Source organism: Lissotriton vulgaris, chromosome 2_2 (genome assembly GCF_964263255.1).
Source record: "Lissotriton vulgaris chromosome 2_2, aLisVul1.2, whole genome shotgun sequence".
Lineage (NCBI taxonomy): Eukaryota > Metazoa > Chordata > Amphibia > Caudata > Salamandridae > Lissotriton > Lissotriton vulgaris.
The window spans coordinates 323,704,906-323,727,882 of record NC_141688.1 but is presented as its reverse complement, the minus strand read 5'-3'; the positions used below and the strand labels follow the sequence as shown (position 1 = coordinate 323,727,882).

The following is a 22,977-nucleotide window of genomic DNA, read 5'->3' as shown; positions in this document are numbered from 1 at the left end:
GGTTAATCCCTTTGGGTTCCTTAATCCGGGTGGGTACTCTCCTTGGGTTCCTGGATCCAGATGGGTCCTCCTCCTGGGTCACTGTCTGGTCGAGTAATTCCTTTGGGCTCTTGGATCTTAGTGAGTACTGCCCCCTGTGTACCTGGATCCGGACGGGTACTCTCCTTGGATTTCTGGATCTGGATTGGCACTCCCCTTGGGTTCATGGATCCGGACGGGTACTACCTGTGGATTCCTGGATCCGGATGGGTGTTCCTCGTGTATTCCTGCATTCAGATGGGTGTTGCTTATGGATTCCTGGATTTGGATAGGTACTCCCTTTGGGTTACTGGATCCGAATAGGTCCTCCCCTTGGATTCTTCAATCTGGATGGATATTCCCCTCTGCTCCTAGTTCCGGAGGGATACTCTCCTTGAATTCCTGGATCCGAATAGGTACCGCCTTGGGTTTCTGGATCCAAATCGGTACCCTCTCTGGAACTGGAGCCGGATGGGAACTCCCCTTGGATTCCTGGATCCAGATCTGTACTCCCCTTGGATTCCTAGCTCTGGATGGGTACTCCTTGTGGATTCCTGAATCCAGGTGGGTATCCCCCTTCGGCTCCTGCATCCGGGTGAGTACTCCCCTTGGGTTCCTGCATCCGGAAGGGTACTTTCCCCGTTGATTCCTGGATCCCAGTGGTAATCCACCTTGGGCTCCTGCATCCGGGTTAGTACTCCCTTTGGGTTCCTGGATCTGGATGGGTACTCATTCCCCTTGGGTGCCTGGATCTGGATGAGTACCCCCTTGGATTTCTGGATCCTTATGGATGCTCCCCTCAGCTCCTGAATCCTTATGGGTACTCCCCTTTGAATCCTGCATCCTGAGGGCCCACCCCGTCCGCTCCTAGATCCGAATGCAACACTGTACATGGATTCCTGGTTATGGATTGTTTCTCCCCTTGGATTCCTCGATCCGGATGGGTACTCCCTTCGGCTGCTTGATCCGAGTGGGTACTCCCCTCGGCTGCTAGATCCGGATGGGTACTCCCCAAGGATTACTGGACCTGACTAGGTACTTGCCTTAAGTTCCTAAATCTGGATGCGTGCTCCCAATGGATTCTTGAATCCCGGTGGGTATTTCCCATGGATTCTTAGATCCGGAGGGGTACTCCTCTTCCATTCCTGGATCCGGATGGGTACTCCTCTTCTGTTCCTGGAACCGGATGGGTACTCCCCATGGGTTTCTGGATCTGTATGGATTCTCCCCTTGGATTCCTGGATCTTGATAGATACTCACCTTGGATTCCTGAATCTGGATGGGTACTGCTCGTGGATTCCTGCCACTGGATGGGTGCTCCCCATGGATTCCTGGATCCGATGGGTTCTCACCATGGATTCCTGGATCCGGATGGTTATTCCCCTTGTATTCCTGGATCCGGATGGGTACTCACCTTGGATTCCCGGATCTGGATGGGTGCTCCCTGTGGACTCCTGGATCCAGATGGGTCCTTGGGTTCCTGGATCTGGATGGGTGCTCTCCATGGATTCCTGGATATGGATGCGTGCTCCCCCTGGATTCCTAGACCAGAAGGGTATTCCCATGGATTCCTGGATCCAGATGAGTACTACCCTTCGATTTCTGAATCCAGATGATTATTCCCCGTGGATTGCTGCATCCGGATAGGTTCTCTCTGTGGATTCCTGAATCCAGATGGGCGCTCCCCTCGGCTCCAGGATTCTGATGGGTACTCCCCGTGGATTCCTAGAACCAGATGGGTACTCCACTCGGCTCCTAGTTCCGTATGGATACTCCCTTTGGATTCCTGGATCCGGATCGGTACTCCCATTGCATTCATGGTTACAGATGGGTGCTCACCTTGGATTCCTGGGTCCAGATGGATACTCACCTTAGATTCCTGGATCCGGTTGTGTACTCCCCTTGGATTACTGCATCCGAATCAGTACTCTCCTTGGATTCCTTGATCCGGATGGGTACTCCCCTAGTCTCCTAGATTCGGAAGGGTACACCCCTCGGCTCCTAGATCCGGATGGGTAGTCACTTTGGATTCCTGGATCCGAATAGGTACTCGCCTTGGGTTCCTGGATCCAGATGGATACTATACTCGACTGCTAGATCGAGATGGGCACTTCCCATGGATTCCTGGATCCGGGTGGGTATTCCCCTGGAATTCTTGGATGCAGATCTGTGCTCCCCTTGGATTCCTAGCTCGGGTTGGGTACTCCCCTTGGATTCATGGATCGGGATGGGTACTCCCCATGGGTTCTTGGATCCAGATGAGTACTCCTCATTGGTTCCTGGATTTGGATGGGTTCGCCCCATGGGTTCCTGGATCTGCATGGGTACTCTCCCATCAGTTTCTGGATCTGGATGGGTCGCCCCGTGGATTCCTGGATCCAGATGGTATTCTCCTTTGATTCCTGGATCCAGATGGGTACTCACCTTGGATTCCTGGTTCTGGATGGGTACTCACCTTGGATTCCTAGACAGTGCAGCCAATGACAATCTGCAGAACGAATTGGTACCCCCTTAAATACAAATCGGTCGCTTAAATTGTGTTCTTGGAACATAAACGGTCTAAGAGCAAAAATCATCAACAAGGATCTATTGCTATATTTTCAGCAGTATGACTTAATACTGTTACAAGAAACCTGGTCAAAAGAACCGCTCCATCTTCAGGGATTTAAAACATACCACCTCCCAGCAAGGAGAACCTCAAAATTTGGTCATGAGAAAGGTGGTTTAACGATATACACCTCGATACAAACAATTAACCACGTAAAAGAACTGCTAAATAAAAATATTTCGGGAACTGAAAACGGGATCACCGCAGTCCAGCTGGAAATATCAATACCGGGTTCCAATAGGCAAGAAGTTATCCTGGTTAATACCTAGCTGCACCCAAAGGGAAAACAAAAGGGGGCCACTGCCCTGGTGACAGAATTGAACAAACTAATAACGGTAGTGGGCAATCCGAACCTTATTGTCTCAGGAGACTTTAATATGTTCCTTTCAAAATCATCAGGGAAGAACTATCCAATGGAAGATTATTTGCATGTCAAGGGGATTCCGCCTCTGGAAGTGTGCCCCTGGGGCAAACAAACTAATCTATCAAAAAGCTTAACAGAAGATCTAACCAATTTGGGTCTGATTTCGGCAAATGGGCGAACACCGAGGGATCGTCCCCAAGCAGCAACCTTCCACAACTCGGTTACATCATCGGCGATCGACTACACCTGCTTGTCTTTTTCACTGTTCGCAATAGTACAAGATTTTAAAATCTGAATATCTGACTGCAGTGACCACCTCCCGCAAGAACTGTCACTGAGGGCACAAGGGACAGCCCTAACACTTTTAGCAAATGGTCCAAAGCTGACGATCTCAGCAAAATGCAACAGAATTAAGTGCAACACTAGCGACCCAGTACGATTAATGCAAGAAGCAAAGATGTGCTGTGAAAGTGCTGCTGAGCTGAACGATATCAAAATACTCGCCTGGGAGTCCTTCTTGAAATCCTTTGGCCTAAAGAACACTAAGCATAATGTCGCTAAAGGAAACCGGGTACAGACAAGCCAAAATAAAACATTGTCTAGCCCGACAAGCAACCCAAAAAATTACTCTCAATCCTCTCTAACGCCTAATCTAAGGGTAGCAAAAACAGCTATCAACAGAACACTTCGCGAGCTGCGGAAAGCTGGGAGCGACAATGACTTAGCATCTAAATTGAGATCACTAAAGTGTAAAAAGAATAAAATCCTGTGGCGAATCAAACGAGAAGCAGCGGAAAAAACTTGGGCAAAACTTCTCTACGATTCAAAAAATAATAACAGTGCAAGATTTTGGAAAACTGTTAACAAAATAGATAATCTGAATGCCCCTGGAGTGAACTCCCACATCACAGAGGTATCCTGGGTAAACTATCTGTTCCAACACTTTAATGATGAAGTACCAAGCATGGGCCACCAAAACCCGGAACTCTGTAAGCCAACCGCGATGGCCCTTAAGCCCCTAGCTGCTGACACCGACTTCCCAAGTTCGATTGAACAACTGAAGGGACGAATAGCAAAAGGACGGAAAGAGGGAGCCCCAGGCCCAAATTGAATCCCTCCCATTGTCTATAAACAAGACCCAACCTATTGGGCGGAACAACTCCTCCCGCTCTTTGTAGAAATCTGGAAGGTTGAACAATTTCCGTCCTCTTGGAGGGGTTCAATAATGGCTCCAATCTATAAAAAAGGCAACAAGAATGAGGCTAAGAACTACAGACTCATAGCTCTTATAGATATAGATGAAAAATACTTTTCAGGACTGCTCTTGGAAGAACTAACCTCCTGGGCGTCAAACAAAAAATGAATCCCCATCAACCAGACTGGATTCCAAAAAAATCTAGGGACATCGACAAACATCCTAGCACTCTCCCTGCTGATAGATGCTGCCATTAAACACAAAAAAACATTATATGCGTGCTACATCGACTTCTCAGCTGCTTTTGATAGCATTGACAGAGGGAAATTGTGGTCAAAACTTTCAAAGTGGGAGGTGGACAATATTTGCTCAACTTATTGATCTTACTACATTCAGATACTTGGATCCAAATAAAACTGGGGGGCGGCAATTGTTTATCAAAAGAGATTCCTACCACAAAAGGGCTGAAACAGGGATGCTTCCTCGCACCGACCCTGTTCAACCTTTTTGTGTCTGACCTTTCTAAAGATCTGGACAACTGCAACCATCACTCCCCAAAGCTAGGGGGGCTTACACTGTCGAACTTATTATATGCAGACGATCTGATACTAATCAGCCACACCCCAGTAGGCCTGCAACATCTTATTAATACAACAAGTACATTCTCGGATAAAAATGGCCTGACCATAAACATGGAAAAATCGAAGGTGATGGTTTTTAATCAAAAATCAAAAAAGCAAACATTTCAATGGTCTCTGCACGACCTCAAAATGGAAACAGTTACGGAATACAAATATCCGGGGATCATTTTAGATTCCAACGGCTCATTCCAGCGACACGCAACAATAAAAAACAGAGGGATTTCATTGGCCATCGCTTTAAAAAATATCAAGAACAAAATATCGGGCCCAAACGCAATCCCCTTGCTGGACATATTTCGCGCAAAATTACTACCATCAATAACATATGGCAGTGAATGTATGAGAGGGAGAGATGAGACAATGTGGTCATTAAAACACTCCGAATACTCTTCTCACTCCCCCCCCCTACACCTGCCCAGCACAGTTAAGGCTGGAGTTTGGTTTACAGAAGCAGCAAATAGCACGTAAAGGCGCATATGCTAAATGCTGGCACACAATGAAGAATGCTGAACCAGACTCCTTGAACGCCCACCTTTGGAAAGAGCAGGAGACAAATAAGGGATCCCCCGCAAGGGTGTACCTTCAAGCAGCTATAAAATCCCTTGCATTGGAAGACCTTTGGCACTCGAGCTGTTCACACAAGTGCTTCAAGCGCCTTGTCAACAAGTCAGTAAAAATTCTTTCCATGGAAGAAGACAAAGCCGCACTAACCAGGAGATCACATGGGTGGTTCGTGATCCAATGCTACACTAGCGCCCTACCTCAGCCATACCTCAACACCAGCTTCTCAAGGATGGTGAAGGAAGATTTCCTGCGGCTGAGGATGGGGTAATTCCGTCAAAAGTGCATCTTCCCCCATGGAAACGCCTGGAACCGAATTCCAATTGCAGGCTTTGCGAATATCCAAAGGAGGAGGTCCTGCACTTGTTATGTAGCTGCAAAGCTCTAGACAGTGCTCGAAGGGGCAAATTAACACAGCTCTGGAATCAAAAAGGTGTGCGAACTCGCAGACAAGCCTTGCTGATCAGCTTCAAGGGAGAAGATATTCAATTAGCCTGCAGTCTAGTGCGCTTCATGAAAAGAGTTAACACAATCCAAAACCCAGAGGCCAGCGATTGAACTTGACTCAATAAGACTCGCTTTTGCTTCTTAAGAAACTCTCTTTGGATTAACAAAGACTCAGTAAACCTCGAAATACTTTTCTCTTTTACAAACACAATGTATTGCATCAGTTTGCACGGATCTTTCGTCCACATCTTTTACCCTCTTTTTACTGTTTTTAACTGTTTTTGTAAAACTCTTGATTATGTATCTACTCCAATGTTTTTTTTAAAGAGTCATTGCAAAGATTTTTATTAATCACACAATAACGTTTATTATTATTATTAGATCTGGATGGGTGCTCTCTGTGGATTCCTTGATCCAGATGGTCCTTGGATTCCTGGATCTGGATGTGTGCTCCCCACGGATTCCTAAACCAGAATGGCATTTTCTTGGATTCCTGGATCCAGATGGGTTCTCCCCTTCGATTCCTGGATCTAGATGATTATTCCTCACTGATTCCTGGATCTGGATAGGTACTCTCTGTGGATTCCTGGATCCAGAAGGGTGCTGCCCTCGGCTCCTGGATCCTGATATGTACTCCCTTGGATTCTTAGATCCGGATGGGTACTCCCATTGGATGAATCCAGATGTGTACTCCCCTTGGATTCCTGGATCCAGATGTGTACTCCCCTTGGATTCCTCGATCTGGATGGGTACTCCCCTTGGATTCCTCGATCTGGATGGGTACTCCCCTTGATTTCTAGATCCGGATGGGTACTCCCCTTGGGTTCCTGGATCCAAATGGGTACTCCTCTCTGGTCCTGTATCCGGATGAATATTCCCCTTGACTGCTAAATGGGGATGGGCACTCCCTATGGATTTCTAGATCCGGATGGGTACTCCTCATGGACCATGGATTCCTAGTTCCGCATGGTTACTCCCCTTGGATTCCTGGATCTGGATGGATACTCACCTTGCATTCCTGGATCTGGATAGGTACTCGCATGAGTTCCTGTTTCTGGATGGGTACTCCCCATCGGTGTCTGGATCTGGATGGGCCGCCCCGTGGATTCCTGGATCTCGATGGGTGCTCAATGTGGATCCTGGCTCCGGATGTGTACTCCCCATAGATTCCTGGATCTGGACGGGTCCTCCTCCCGGGTCACTGTATACGGGTGAATAATCCCCTTGGGTTTTTGGATCCGAGCTAGTACTGCCCCTGTGTTCCTGGATCTGGACTGTTACTCTCCTAGGGTTCCTGCATCCGTACAGTTACTCCCCTTGGGTTCCTGAATCCAGATGGGTGCTCCCCGTGGATTCCTGGATCTCTATCAGTGCTCAACGTGGATCCTGGATCCAGATTGGTACTCCCCTTGGATTCCTGGATCCAGATGATTCTTTCTCGTGGATTCCTGGATCTGTATGGGTACTTCCCATGGATTCCTGGCACCGGACATGTGCTCCCCAGGATTTCCTGGATCCGGATGGGTGCTCCATGTGGATTCCAGGATCCGGGTGGGTACTCCCCTTGGGTTTCCGGATCCAGATGGGTATTCCCCTTGGGATCCTGGATAGCCGAGTGGGGGGTGTTTTGCATTCATTTGGACTGTCGATGGACCAGTGTTGCATGGGGTATGCTGACTCATTAGGATAATTATACACAGCTAACTTCATTTTGCACAGTAGTGTGAGAGTTACAGGGGTCATTGGTAATGCTTCAAGGAACCACCATGATTAGAACATTTCTCTTTGTGAACCCATACATCTCCACCTTCCAGTGTTGAGCTGCACAAAGATCCCATTGCAGCGCGGCTCTCTGTTGAAATACCAAGTGGTTGTTTGTCGTTCAGTCTCTGTTAGTGAACGACTGCTGAAGGTTTCTCGGGTACATATGTTGTCCACTCCCAGAATTTGTTCAACAGTGATGTCCACATTGTGTTTCTGAGCCCACAATCACCGATAGAAAGAAACTCCACCTTTCTTCCTCTGGGATCAGCTTGTAGTTGAACTGTCTGTGCGAAGCATTGGTTCGCATTTGTCTCTAGGGACAAAAGGCTGCCAAAGCTAGTCAACAAGTGCTCAACTCCGGCAGATGTATGTGTAAAGATACTTCCATCGGAGGCCGGTGTCTGCTTAGATTCCGACCCTCTGTAAGGGCTCCTTAGAGTTTGAGGGGTTCATAGTTTGTTAAACAGGTGGCACCAGGGGAAATCTGGTAATACACTGCTGCTCTGTGTCCATCATATCAGTGTTTCCCTCATCTGCAGGGGAGTATCATTTCCACCCAGTGCTAGTTCAGTGCTGCTTCTATCCGTCTCATTCAGAGACGGCATTCTGGAGGCAACAAGTAAGAAGTCATGAGATGCTATTTAAAGGTTGTTTGGGATGTCCTGTCTTCATCACCTTTGAGTAAAGAATAAGAGAAGATGTTAGCAAATTGAGATAGCAAAAGGAGAAAGAGTTCTTCAGAATAAGTGCCGGTTAAGTTCCATATAGTTAAAAAAAAACGAACGCAATGCCTGTATGAGGGCTAAAGCTAAGATCACCTATATGCAGCCTGATTAATGGGAGAGTCTGGGTCGCAAAGTAAGTGAGGAGCCAGGTTTCAGCTGAGAGAGTCTGGAGAGGAGAAAAGAGCAAGAGGGTGAGAAAAGAACCTTGAAGAGGGGGCAGAGCAGGGTATCTTAGACGTAGATCAGAGGATTGCTTTGGAAGAGAAGCAGTTTCATCTCTATCCTAAATGTGTCTATAACACAGTGGTAAGAAGGCTGGAAGGGGGGAGAGTTTCAGTTTGGCTGCACTGCCCAAAAAGGCCTGGACGATTGTATGTTCCTTCTTGAAAGCTGGGAGTCCTCGGAGCAGAGTTCAGTTTCTATGAAGCGCTTGAGCCTACCTCATATTTTAATTAAGTGTCCCTGGCCCTGCAATGTCGCTCTTCCTGTGGAGAGCTCTAGATACCAGGAACAGCCACAAAAGCTCTATCAGTACGTTTTGTGTCCCTGAAACCAAGCAGTCTGCTGCATCTTGTACTGTGTTCAGCAGGCAGGATGAGTTTTAGACTGGTCAGAAGGCATTTCCCATTGTAGATCGGTGAGGGGACAAGATACTGAATGAGTTTCAGGTGCTGTTCTGGAATGAACCAGAGTCCCACTTAGGAGTGCCCGCTGAAACGTGCCCTTGTTGCCTTTATATTGATTTGAGTCGTAGAGTAGTCTTCCGGGTACCATAGTCTGTTTCAACCCGGTACACAAGAGGAGACGAACAAAGCATGTCCTGGAAGCCTCGAGTGAGTGGGTGCGATCTGAAGGGGAGATCTTGCACTCCCACATTGAATACACGGTATCTGACATCCACTGTGGGCCTAATCATTGGTGCTGTCATGTTTTCACTCATGTTTCATACTTCTTTCTGTATTTGATGCTGGTCTGAGTGTCCTCATGGACTTAGGAAAGCCAATTTTGTCACACACATATACCTGACATTGCTGAGTGCTACTGATGAGTGTCTTCATTTCTCACACGCTTGTGTTTTCCTTTAGGTCCGGAGCTAGGTGGAGAGTTCCCGGTTCAAGACATGAAATCTGGCGAAGGAGGACTGCTGCAGGTCACTCTGGAAGGGATTAATCTGAAGTTCATGCACAGTCAGGTAGGAAGGTTTGAGTGTGCAGAACACCGAGCCCATTTGTCTGTGTGCTAGAATCCTCTCCTCCCTGGGTGTGTCTCGGAGCCCCTTCCATGTCTGTATGACCGACCCAACCCTTAGATGTTCTGTATCATTGACCCCCATTGTGTGTGCTAGCGCCCAAACCCCATACATCTGTGGCTTCGAACCCCTCCCATGTGCCTGTGTGCCGCAGCCAGCCGCATCTGTATGTATGCCTAAAACCCCACACTTCTGGTCCTTCTTATAACATGCCTATAAACATGTAGCTCGTTGCACTGACTGTACTCCTTGTACTGCCCTGCGTGTCTGTGCAGAGGCCGCCCCTGTCCTGTCAGGAGTACAGCATGTGACATCATTGTGCAATAAGATCTGGTTCTTAAATGTGGGTCTGCCAGTGAAGCCCCAGTGTCTGTGCATGCAGTAGACCCCCCTCCAGGTCTGTGCATCCCAGAGAACTCTAACGTCCTCGTACCTCCGAGAACCCTTGCATCCTTGTACCCCAGAGAACACTGACGTCCTTGTAACACGAGAGAACCCGGACGTCCTTCATCCCAGAGAACCCTGACGTCCTTGTAACACCAGAGAACCCTGACGTCCTTGTAACACCAGAGAACCCTGACGTCCTTGTAACACCAGAGAACCCTGACGTCCTTGTAACACCGGAGAACCCTGACGTCCTTGTAACACCAGAACCCTGACGTCCTTGTAACACCAGAACCCTGACGTCCTTGTAACCCAGAGAACCCTGACGTCCTTGTACCCCAGAGAACCCTGACGTCCTTGTACCCCAGAGAACCCTGACATCCTTGTAACACCAGAGAACCCTGACGTCCTTGTAACCCAGAGAACCCTGATGTCATTGTACCCCAGAGAACCCTGACGTCCTTGTACCCCAGAGAACCCTGACGTCCTTGTACCCCAGAGAACCCTGACGTCCTTGTAACACCAGAGAACCCTGACGTCCTTGTAACCCAGAGAACCCTGACGTCATTGTACCCCAGAGAACCCTGACGTCCTTGTACCCCAGAGAACCCTGACGTCCTTGTAACACCAGAGAACCCTGACGTCCTTGTAACACCAGAGAACACTGACGTCCTTGTAACACCAGAGAACCCTGACGTCCTTGTAACACCAGAGAACCCTGACGTCCTTGTAACACCAGAGAACCCTGACGTCCTTGTAACACCAGAGAACCCTGACGTCCTTGTACCCCAGAGAACCCTGACGTCCTTGTACCCCAGAGAACCCTGACGTCCTTGTACCCCAGAGAACCCTGACGTCCTTGTACCCCAGAGAACCCTGACGTCCTTGTACCCCAGAGAACCCTGACGTCCTTGTAACACCAGAGAACCCTGACGTCCTTGTACTCCAGAGAACCCTGACGTCCTTGTAACACCAGAGAACCCTGACGTCCTTGTAACACCAGAGAACCCGGACGTCCTTGTAACACCAGAGAACCCTGACGTCCTTGTACCCCAGAGAACCCTAAAGTCCTTGTAACACGAGAGAACCCGGACGTCCTTCACCCCAGAGAACCCTGACTTCCTTGTAACACCAGAGAACCCTGACGTCCTTGTAACACCAGAGAACCCTGACGTCCTTGTAACACCAGAGAACCCTGACGTCCTTGTAACACCAGAACCCTGACGTCCTTGTAACACCAGAGAACCCTGACGTCCTTGTACCCCAGAGAACCCTGACGTCCTTGTACCCCAGAGAACCCTGACGTCCTTGTAACACCAGAGAACCCTGACGTCCTTGTAACCCAGAGAACCCTGACGTCCTTGTACCCCAGAGAACCCTGACGTCCTTGTACCCCAGAGAACCCTGACGTCCTTGTACCCCAGAGAACCCTGACGTCCTTGTAACACCAGAGAACACTGACGTCCTTGTAACACCAGAGAACCCTGACGTCCTTGTAACACCAGAGAACCCTGACGTCCTTGTAACACCAGAGAACCCTGACGTCCTTGTAACACCAGAGAACCCTGACGTCCTTGTAACACCAGAGAACCCTGACGTCCTTGTAACACCAGAGAACCCTGACGTCCTTGTACCCCAGAGAACCCTGACGTCCTTGTACCCCAGAGAACCCTGACGTCCTTGTACCCCAGAGAACCCTGACGTCCTTGTACCCCAGAGAACCCTGACGTCCTTGTACCCCAGAGAACCCTGACGTCCTTGTAACACCAGAGAACCCTGACGTCCTTGTACCCCAGAGAACCCTGACGTCCTTGTAACACCAGAGAACCCTGACGTCCTTGTACCCCAGAGAAACCTGACGTCCTTGTAACACCAGAGAACCCTGACGTCCTTGTAACACCAGAGAACCCGGACGTCCTTGCACCCCAGAGAACCCTTACGTCCTTGTAACACCAGAGAACCTTGACGTCCTTATACCCCAGAGAACCCTGACGTCCTTGTACCCCAGAGAACCCTGACGTCCTTGTAACACCAGAGAACCCTGACGTCCTTGTAACACCAGAGAACCCTGACGTCCTTGTAACACCAGAGAACCCGGACGTCTTTGTAACACCAGAGAACCCTGACGTCCTTGTACCCCAGAGAACCCTGACGTCCTTGTAACACCAGAGAACCCTGACGTCCTTGTAACACCAGAGAACCCTGACGTCCTTGTAACACCAGAAAACCCTGACGTCCTTGTACCCCAGAGAACCCTGACATCCTTGTACCCCAGAAAACCCTGATGTCCTCTCACCCCAGCGAACACTGACGTCCCTGTAACACCAGAGAACCCTGACGTCCTTGTACCCCAGAGAACCCTGACGTCCTTGTAACACCAGAGAACCCTGACGTCCTTGTAACACCGGAGAACCCTGACGTCCTTGTAACACCGGAGAACCCTGACGTCTTTGTACCCCAGAGAACCCTGACGTCCTTGTAACACCAGAGAACCCTGACGTCCTTGTAACCCAGAGAACCCTGACGTCCTTGTACCCCAGAGAACTCTGACGTCCTTGTAACACCGGAGAACCCTTGCATTATTTTACCTTGAGAACCCTTACTGCCCTGTACCCCAGAAAACCCTGGCATCCATGTACCCCACAGAACCCTGGCGTCTTTCTACTCCATAGACCCCTGTTGTCCTTATACAAGAGAGAACCCTTGCATCCACGTAGCCCACAGAACCGTTGCGTCATTTTACCCCACAGAACCCTGGGGTTCTTGTAACCAAGAGTACCCTGATGTCCTTGTACCCCAGAGAACCCTTGCGTCCATGTACCCCACAGAACCCTTGTGTCTTTCTACCCCACAGAGCCCTGGCGTCTCTCTACCCCACAGATCCCTGGCGTATTTCTACCCCACAGAACCCTGGCGTCCATGTACCCCACAGAACCCTGACTTCTTTGTGCACCAGAGAATCCTAATGTCCCTATTCTGGAGAACCCTGACAGTTGTGGACACAAGGAAACACTTATGTCTATTTAATCAATCGTGGCCCCCTATGTCTGTATTCTCACAAAGGACCTCCGGTGGCACTTATCATGGAAACCACAATGTATTTGTTTATTCCAGTGACCCCCTGTCATCATGGCTAGGGACCCCTTGTGTTTGTGAATATTCCAGAATACTTGGTGGCTGTTTGGAAGAGACCTTTATTCATACATCTATTACCTAGAAGCCACTCCAGGTAAATGTCAGAAGCCCAAGTTCCCAAGTCATTCTGGGACCACTTCACTAGGGGATGCCTCTGCTGAGAGGCCCCTGCCTGCGTGTCTGTGCAGAGGCCGCCCCTGCCTGCGTGTCTGTTCAGAGGCCGCCCCTGCCTGCGTGCCTGTGCAGAGGCCACCCCTGCCTGCGTGCCTGTGCAGAGGCCGCCCCTGCCTGCGTGTCTGTGCAGAGGCCGCCCCTGCCTGCGTGTCTGTGCAGAGGCCGCCCCTGCCTGCGTGTCTGTGCAGAGGCCGCCCCTGCCTGCGTGTCTGTGCAGAGGCCGCCCCTGCCTGCGTGTCTGTGCAGAGGCCGCCCCTGCCTGCGTGTCTGTGCAGAGGCCGCCCCTGTCTGCGTGTCTGTTCAGAGGCCGCCCTTGCCTGCGTGTCTGTGCAGAGGCCGCCCCTGCCTGCGTGTCTGTGCAGAGGCCGCCCCTGCCTGCGTGTCTGTGCAGAGGCCGCCCCTGCCTGCGTGTCTGTGCAGAGGCCGCCCCTGCCTGCGTGTCTGTGTGTCTGTGCAGAGGCCGCCCCTGCCTGCGTGTCTGTGCAGAGGCCGCCCCTGCCTGCGTGTCTGTGCAGAGGCCGCCCCTGCCTGCGTGTCTGTGCAGAGGCCGCCCCTGTCTGCGTGTCTGTTCAGAGGCCGCCCTTGCCTGCGTGTCTGTGCAGAGGCCGCCCCTGCCTGCGTGTCTGTGCAGAGGCCGCCCCTGCCTGCGTGTCTGTGCAGAGGCCGCCCCTGCCTGCGTGTCTGTGCAGAGGCCGCCCCTGCCTGCGTGTCTGTGCAGAGGCCCCCCCTGCCTGCGTGTCTGTGCAGAGGCCGCCCCTGCCTGCGTGTCTGTGCAGAGGCCGCCCCTGCCTGCGTGTCTGTGCAGAGGCCGCCCCTGCCTGCGTGTCTGTGCAGAGGCCGCCCCTGCCTGCTTGTCTGTGCAGAGGCCGCCCCTGCCTGCTTGTCTGTGCAGAGGCTGCCCCTGCCTGCTTGTCTGTGCAGAGGCCGCCCCTGCCTGCGTGCCTGTGCAGAGGCCGCCCCTGCCTTCGTGTCTGTGCAGAGGCCGCCCCTGCCTGCGTGTCTGTGCAGAGGCCGCCCCTGCCTGCGTGTCTGTGCAGAGGCCGCCCCTGCCTGCGTGTCTGTGCAGAGGCCGCCCCTGCCTGCGTGCCTGTGCAGAGGCCGCCCCTGCCTGCGTGTCTGTGCAGAGGCCGCCCCTGCCTGCGTGTCTGTGCAGAGGCCGCCCCTGCCTGCGTGTCTGTGCAGAGGCCGCCCCTGCCTGCGTGTCTGTGCAGAGGCCGCCCCTGCCTGCGTGTCTGTGCAGAGGCCGCCCCTGCCTGCGTGTCTGTGCAGAGGCCGCCCCTGCCTGCGTGTCTGTGCAGAGGCCGTCCCTGCCTGCGTGTCTGTGCAGAGGCCGCCCCTGCCTGCGTGTCTGTGCAGAGGCCGCCCCTGCCTGCGTGTCTGTGCAGAGGCCGCCCCTGCCTGCGTGTCTGTGCAGAGGCCGCCCCTGCCTGCGTGTCTGTGCAGAGGCCGCCCCTGCCTGCGTGTCTGTGCAGAGGCCGCCCCTGCCTGCGTGTCTGTGCAGAGGCCGTCCCTGCCTGCGTGTCTGTGCAGAGGCCGCCCCTGCCTGCGTGTCTGTGCAGAGGCCGCCCCTGCCTGCGTGTCTGTGCAGAGGCCGTCCCTGCCTGCGTGTCTGTGCAGAGGCCGCCCCTGCCTGCGTGTCTGTGCAGAGGCCGCCCCTGCCTGCGTGTCTGTGCAGAGGCCGCCCCTGCCTGCGTGTCTGTGCAGAGGCCGCCCCTGCCTGCGTGTCTGTGCAGAGGCCGCCACTGCCTGCGTGTCTGTGCAGAGGCCGCCCCTGCCTGCGTGTCTGTGCAGAGGCCGCCCCTGCCTGCGTGCCTGTGCAGAGGCCTCCCCTGCCTGCGTGTTTGTATGTATATATAAAGGCTGTAGTGCAGGGTCAGTGAACAGATTAATATAGAGTTACCCGGGTACTGGGAGCTCAGATGTACTGTTAGTGCCTAGTGATTTTGTGTTTTTCCCAGAGGCGTGTTTTCACCGCTCTATTACTGTTAGAGCAGTCCTGCTCGATGCAGTGATATTGTTCCATATCCTGGATGAATAGATGGAGAAGACTGGGTGCATTGTTTTCTCCTTCTCACACTTCTTTTTCATCTGTAGGAGAGTAGGATCTGATTCCTATGGTTACCCCCACTTTTTGCTGATGTTTCACTATTTTTCGACTTTAGTCTGGCTGGGGCCCTGCTATCCAGGACCCCAGCCTAGCTGCTTCCTCTCTAAACTGATTGCATGTACTTCAGGTACACTCCTGATTGGTTACTGGGGTACCCTTGTGAGTCCCCTGTATTTGGTGCCTTAGGCACCAAGGGCATAGGTACCCCAGAGGCCTACCAGGGGCTGAAGCATGTATTATGCCACCCCTGGGAAGCCTTCCAAAATGGCACCACAGGTCTGCTACTGCTGCCTGGGTAAGGTGGTACCTTACTAAGATATAGTATACCTATATCTACCTATATATACAGACACATATAAACCTATAAGTAACTCCTATGGCAGGCCTTGACAATTCCTGAAGGCAGAGTGCTTGGTTTTGTGTGAGAGGGTGCCCAAGCATGAGCTGAGCCTCTCTGCAGCTTTCGGAATCCCTTCCTTATAGCTGTTTTGTGATACAGCCATGCCATATACTCTTAAGTGCATTATAACCTCGAGGTAAATGCTAACTTTGGAAAGGCTGCATCAAAACATGTTGTGTTTGGTGTCAAACACTTTGGAATCCTACCCCCCTACCCACCCACCCCCCCCCCTCACCCCCACACCCCACCCCCCTACACCCCCCCACCCCCCTCCCGCCAGTCCTGGTGGCGGGGATGGAATTCCAACCTTCTGAAGAGGGAGAAGACATGTACACACGTACCTGACCGGTATTAATTTAAAAGAGCCCCAGCATCACAAAATGGATTCTGCTGCCACAGACATGAGTGTGACCTCCTGCTGCAGGACGAAACTCCAGCAGGGGAGGCCTGGACAATAGGTTTTCTGTCCAGGGAGGTGTAACCACCTCCCCAGACAGGCTTTAGTGTATTGGGGCAGGGTGGGTGCATTCAGTAAATGCTTTTCAGACAGTGCCTGGGGCACACAAGGTGTTCCTCTGCATACACCAGTTCAAACCGGTTGCTGGGGCACTCAGCCCCAGGTCTGGCGCGAATCTGGACAAAGGAGAAGGGGTGTAACCACCCCTCCCCAGGTCCTCCCATAGGAGGGACCTTAGAGTTAGTCCAACCCCTAAACTTAGTATAAGTATAGGAACCCAGTCCCTAGGACTTTAGATCAACCTGGACGAAACTCTGCAACATATATCCTGGAACTTCGACATTCTATTTTGACTAGAAGACGGAAGGATCTCCCTTGGGGTCAAAGAGTGACCCCCCTGTTCAAACAGGCACCAAAGAAGCATCTTGCCTGTCTGCATTTTCGAGGCTCCTGCCGGATCCCAAAGAATCTGCGACACAGGACATGGACTTCTAGACATTTCCGAGGCCGACACGAGATCCCAGCAAAGTTGGGACCTGTAGCATCACGAGAGACGTTTGAACCAGAACTCCTAGACACCATGCACATTTGCTAGTGCATCTACTTCCCCAGCTTTCCCGACGTTTTGCATTGGGCTACTCGTAGTCTAAGCCCTGAGCACCATCTGCACCGAAGATTGTGAGCCTACACTCCATGAGTGTTCCGTGGGCCCGCTTCTAGCATTTCTGCTCGAGACCCCCTTTGCGATCTCTGGTTCGTTGACTGGTGGGTCCCCACGACTGTAACTCTTTTGTTTCACGGGCTTCCCTGGTTGCTCCAGATGTGCCCTGACTCCCCTCCACAGGGTGAGTCCCTCAGACTTGCTGGTCTGCTCCAAAGCCAATCTCTGCATTCTGCGTGGGTTGCTGTTGCCAAGGCTTGTTGGGCCCAATCCGGATACCGACGTTGCAGCACTCGACATCCGACATGGGACAGCTCGAATCCAGCTCCTGGTTGTCGTTAACGCCTCCTGGTCCTCGTGGCTGAAGAGTCGGGCTTCACCTCCTGCACCTGAAATCACCCGACATTGGTGGGTATCTTCTTACTGCCTCCCTGGTCATTGGCACGTGACCCAGACTCTGTCCCCTCTGCTTTCAGGTTCTTCAGATCTTAGATCCACCCTTTGATCCATCCGGACACTTTTCATCTGGTCGCCTGCAGCACGTCTTTGCAGCTTTCCATAGGAAACGACGACGAAACCCGATACGAAAAGACACCTGTGCACCCGGCTTCCCTGGGTGAGGTAACATGAGTACTTTGATTTTCCCAAGGGTCTTGACTCTCAAACTACCCAGTACTGAAGGGGTTTGTTCCTAGTCCACTCCTAAGTGTCCTTAATCCTTAAAAATCTAATCGCAACGTTCTCCATAGAAGTAAATGGTGATTCACGGCTGTGTTTAGACACTGCACGCGTCCCCCGTTGGTCTCCTACGTCCCTACCTTGGGTGGTTCCTGGTTGCCCCAGCGGTTCTACAGCCCCTAGACCATGTCTCTACGTTCACAGCAGTATTTATACAATTTTCTTAGTATATGGTTTGTGAGGCCCCTAGGGCAAAACGTATACTTTGCTATTTTACTGTGTGCTAATTAAGTTTACTTTGTGTACTTTTGCCTCTAGCCTCATAAAGAGATAGAGGGATGTGTTTAGAATAAATACATATATCAGTGGCGGCTGGTGACATTTGAAAGTGGTAGGGCGTAAAACAATAGCCGTACTCAAATCCTTTATTCAGTTTGTCCATGCGCAGTTCAGATACTATATTTACATTGCTAATTCAATTTCAATGTGGATAGCGCTGGAGTAGGTAGAATTCTCCACGCTTCTACGCAATTAAACATATTCTGAATTATTATTCACGAGCATCAATCAGTGTAGCCATTCTGAACTGTTGTCAAACTAAGCAAGGAAGGAGGGGCATTTCGTTGAAGCTTGCAGAATTTGGTGGATGAAGCATTTCTAGAGCCAAAAGAGGTCAGTTATTAGTACATAGCACTGCCATTTGGTATCATTCATTTTCAAAGAATCCACTTTCTGCTACCCCACACCTCACATCTCACCCAAGCACTTTACCAGGGCTCAACTACTCAGCAGTCCAAAACGATAGCCACGAGAAACAACTGAAATGCTGAAATTCAACTACGTGCTAGGCGCTGACATAAAACTGGCTTTCTATCGCACTGCCCTGCATGGCCATAGACAATGGCATCTCATTTGGTCTGCAAAGCTGGAAAGGTGCAGGAGCGTGCACGGAATTAGCAATGCAAACATCGTACACATGGAACATGGAGGAAAGCAAGCCCGACCACAAGCATGAAAGCAGAAAATGAAGCGCCTGATTCCCATCTCTGGGCATTACCAACAAGCCGCTCGCGCCCAGCCTCCTCATCTGCGATTCATTTTCATTTCAGGGAAGCATGCAGGCAGAGGCCGGTGAAGATAACAAACAGCAGGCCGATTTCAAGCACTCACTGGAAAGCCTGCACAGCCAGGTTCATGATTTACTCTGCACACTTACAGAATGTGGGTCCAGCACCGCAGAAATAAACTGATTCATGAGCATCAAAGCCGAAAGAAAAAACTGAAAGCAGCCTGACAAGCTCGCAAGCACAGATACAAAATACACACCGCGTGGTACAAGGTACGGAAAGTGGCGGCAATGGAAACAGAGACTTGGTCTGACACTCTCTCACTTGCCACGGTATCCATATTCTATTTAAACGTTCATATTACTTGCACCGATTTATGCCCTCTCTCTTCCGAATTTGGGGCAATCCAGCTCTTAATAGAGCACTGTTGAACAAGCCCCTCACGTGCTACAGAAGGCTGTGTGATAAGTGCATTTGGAGAATGCGAATATTTGTTTCTTTTGTGCCGTCAGCTTATGTACGGTATTTTCAGTTTTCTGTTGTATGTGGGAAATGTAGCTGTTTTGTGGCATTTGTTTAATCGCTGTTAATGTCAAGGGTTCCGGATAGAGCTCAAACGAGCAATGGTCAATGCTTGGAAGAGAGCGTGACTGTCATGCAGGTGTGAGTACAGCTCAGCCAATACCAATTGCGGAGATGGTGTCTTTACACACGTTCTGACCTGGGGCCGCCTTGCACCTGCTTCAAGAATATTAGTTTGTCTCTGTCTTTCTCATTAACGTTTTGCTTTAGTTGTACTTTTTTGATCCAAAACACAAGTTGCGCCGTTTTGTGTCACCAGCCAGAAACGTGATAATATTTCAGAAATATTATCCATTTGTTTTTTCAAAGCTGGCTAGCCTACCTCAGGGTGGCACGACCAGCGTGGTTCGCTGTCAGAGTCTGCCCCTGCGGCCTACCTGGTGAGTGAATGCTGGGCAACTTCAGATCCCCCAGGCTTCCGCTGCATCTTGACGTCACAAATGTGGACTTGAAAAGGTGGGTGAGAGCACCCTCGATGTCCGGCGGGTGCCTTCAGAGGTGCGGTGCGAGTGGCCCCCGGTTAACTCCATGGCCTGATAGTTCAAAGACTTTGACAATTCAGTTAGTAGCCGCTGTTTTTCGTCACATCTTCCTGCCTTTCTAGATGAACAGCAGCCCATTATGCGAGCCAGATACAAAGCAAGGAGTTTACAATTAACAAGGCATATTCAACGGCAAAGAAAACTCTGCAAAAGTTCCCCAAATGAATCATGATTTTAGAATGCCGAAAAGACTGGTGTTCAGGTCTCTCTTCCAAAATGTCTCGTTAACGCTGCATTTCTGCCAAAACGATGGTGGCACCAACTACGGTGTCAACCAGTGCATCCTCGCAGCGTTCCACACCCCAAGTTATTTATGTGCAGTCACGGCCGGCATTACGGGGGTGGGGGGGGGGGGGTTGGAAATGGGGTCCCACTCGCGACGACATGAGGGGGGAGGCGGGAGGGGTTTGGAAACGAAAACAAAACAAATATATAAAATAGAATAAAGTAAACTTACAGTCCGGAGACTCCGTCCCGAATCCCGCCGTCCTCGATTTCAAGTCCTGCAGCACGTCATCAGGAAGGCGGCGCGGCAGGCAGCCAGCCAGCCTCCCTCCCTCCCTCTTGATTGGTGCGGCCGGCTGCCCCAGGCTACGTAATTTTCTCTCTAGAGAGAACAGGGAGAGTGAGTGGGTGGTGTTACTCGAGCCGAGGGCAGGGGGAGTGGCTTGGGGGAGTGGCTTTCCCACTATTGTTAATACTGTCTGTTTGGGCGACCTCAGGCTGCCCAAACAGTCAGTATTAACAACAGTGGGCAAGCCACTCCCCCAAGCCACTCCCCCTGCCCTCGAACACCACCCACTCTAAACCAGGAAGTTAGTTCTACTTTCTCGCCGTGCGAGAAGGCAGAAACAAATGGTAGTTATAAATAACTACCATTTGTTTCTGCCTTCTCGCACGGCGAGAAAGCAGGGGGGGGCGGCGCCCAAACGCCCCCAAGGAAGAACCGCCACTGACATATATATTTTATATATAGCTGGAGTGTTCTCTTTTCATTTGGTCATTGATGAGATTATAGACTGGTAAAACAAGCTGCTTTACATTCCCTTCAAGACTTAGCCTGAAGGCTGCTCTCCACAGCTACCACTAGGATAGCTTTCCATAAAGGTTGTCTTTAAACCTACCATCAATAAGGGTCGCTTGGACTGGTGCAAGGGGCCCACTAGAATAGTGGACGGTATATGCCAGGCCAACTTCTCACAGCATCCACTCTGATGGTGCTGTTGTTGCTGGTGTGCTGAGTGCCCCCAGAGTTGGGAGCTCATCAGCCAGGAGGTGAGGGTACATGCCGTAACAGCTTTTTAAAAGGAACTTATACATTATGCAGCTGCCTTTGAAGATGGTGCAGGCCAGCAAGGGGAATTCCATCAGTATGCGGGATCATGTGGTTATATTTCTTCACAATAAGTCAAAAGGGAACCCCTCTCTCATACACTAATGTGGGTGAGATTTCTTCACACCATAGAGAAGACTTGTTGATGTTTGTAGAATGCCCATAAGGCCCCTCGGGGGGGGGGAGGGGGGGGGGGGCTGACTCACTTTGTTCAGTTGATAGAGTTGGTAGAAGCCAGTCTTTGGTTTCCTGACGGCCTGTTCCTTGAGGGTGAGGCTCGTGTCCAGGGAGAATCCAATAGACTTTGCATTTGTATAAGTTGGGATTTGAAGCCGTCAAAGTGCATGTCATTGAGGCAGCTTTTGAGGATTTGAAAATAACCGGCAATCAGTCTTGGTTGGATTGAGCTTCAGGTAAGTGCTATACATCCTGGTGTGAATGAGGTGCTGTGTTTGAGGCATTCGCTGACGAGAGTGGAGTGATTCTTTGTGTACGCACCCCTACCAGCAAGTCTTGTGAGTATCTGTGCAGGCAGTCCAAACAAGAGGTCTCTGTGCAGGTGCACTCTGGCTAGCATTTCTTCATAGAAATCCCTCTGTCTGTGCCTGTGTATTGAGTATTCTTACCATGAGCCAGTTTTGATGCTCCTCAGCCATCTGTGTGATGCTGCCCCTCTCTGTGAGCCTTCAGGATCACACTTCTCTCCCAAGAGAGGGATTGGGTTCCCCTCTCTGTGTGTCTTTATATACCAGAGACTTCATGCATGACTCTCTTACCCCAGGGGGGGCCTGTGTGCCATGATGGGTGTGCTAGAATCTGATAGAGACTACTAGCCGCAGATTCCTTAACGTAGAATTATCTCCAGGCATGAGACTGGAGCCGAAATTGTTTTGCCCAGCATCCCTACGCGTCAGGTGGACGTCATTACGCGACTCCGCCCAGGCGTTGTCCGCGTACGAGTTACATACCTTCGGTAACAATGTATTCGGTAGAGACGAGTCTAGCCGCAGATTCCTTAACGTAGAATTATCCCCAGGCGTGAGACTGGATCTGGACATTTTTTGCCCAGCATCCCTGCACGCCGAGGGGACGGCATCCCGCGACTCCGCCAGGCGTTGTCCGCGTACATGACGTCAGCGAAGTCACATAAGTCCCACCCAGCGCTCACATAAGTCCCACCCGGCGCGCCTACGTCAGTTTTTTCCTTTTCCGCGTGCAACGAGGATCTAGTTCGTGCTCCGAAATTGTTTAGGCCTTTCCCTTTCGCTATTGTGCGTGTTTGTGGGAACAGTGTGCAGATGCCTTCGGGCTTTAAGACGTGCTCGTCTTGTGGACGTCTGATGTCGGCGACGGACCCTCACCTTATTTTATTTATGTATTTATAAAAGATTTGTAATGCACATGGCTGCCTCAGCAACGAGGCGTCCCAGCGCAACCAGAAAACCAAGGAAAACAACAGAGAGACCCAGGAGCAACTAAAGCTCAGATAGTAGGAAACAGCCAGGTTTTTAGAGACTTACGAAACGTCAAGATTAGGGATATCACGGATATGCGCTGGAAGGGAGTTCCACAGTTTGGCCGCCAAGAGGCCGAACGAACGGCCCTCGCTCTCTAGACTCAGGGGACACAGACAAGCCCAGGATTGGCAGATCTCAGAGCACGCCTGGGCATATAATGCGTCAATAAGCCAGATAGCCCTGTAGGTGCTTGGTGCATCAAGATTTTATGAGAGAAGCGCAGCACCTTGAACTGAATGCGTTCTTCAATGGGCAGCCAGCGTCCCTCCCTGGGCCCCTCTTGTCCCTCCAAGCAGGCCACTGCCTCGTCGAAGATTGAGTCGGCCTTGGCCCCGCTGTGGGCGGCGGGCCCTTCTTGCCCCCTCATG

General features: G+C 51.1%; 1 protein-coding gene across 2 annotated transcripts in view; it reads left to right on the top strand.

Annotated features, from left to right (window-relative positions):
• The window catches only part of MADD (MAP kinase activating death domain), a 956,601-nt gene that overhangs the window by 692,962 nt on the left and 240,662 nt on the right, over positions 1-22,977 (top strand). For both annotated transcript variants that reach the window (XM_086959712.1, XM_086959713.1), the window contains one exon: positions 9,409-9,515. In XM_086959712.1, the coding sequence (XP_086815838.1) occupies positions 9,409-9,515 (107 nt within the window). The remainder of the gene's footprint in view (positions 1-9,408; positions 9,516-22,977) is intronic.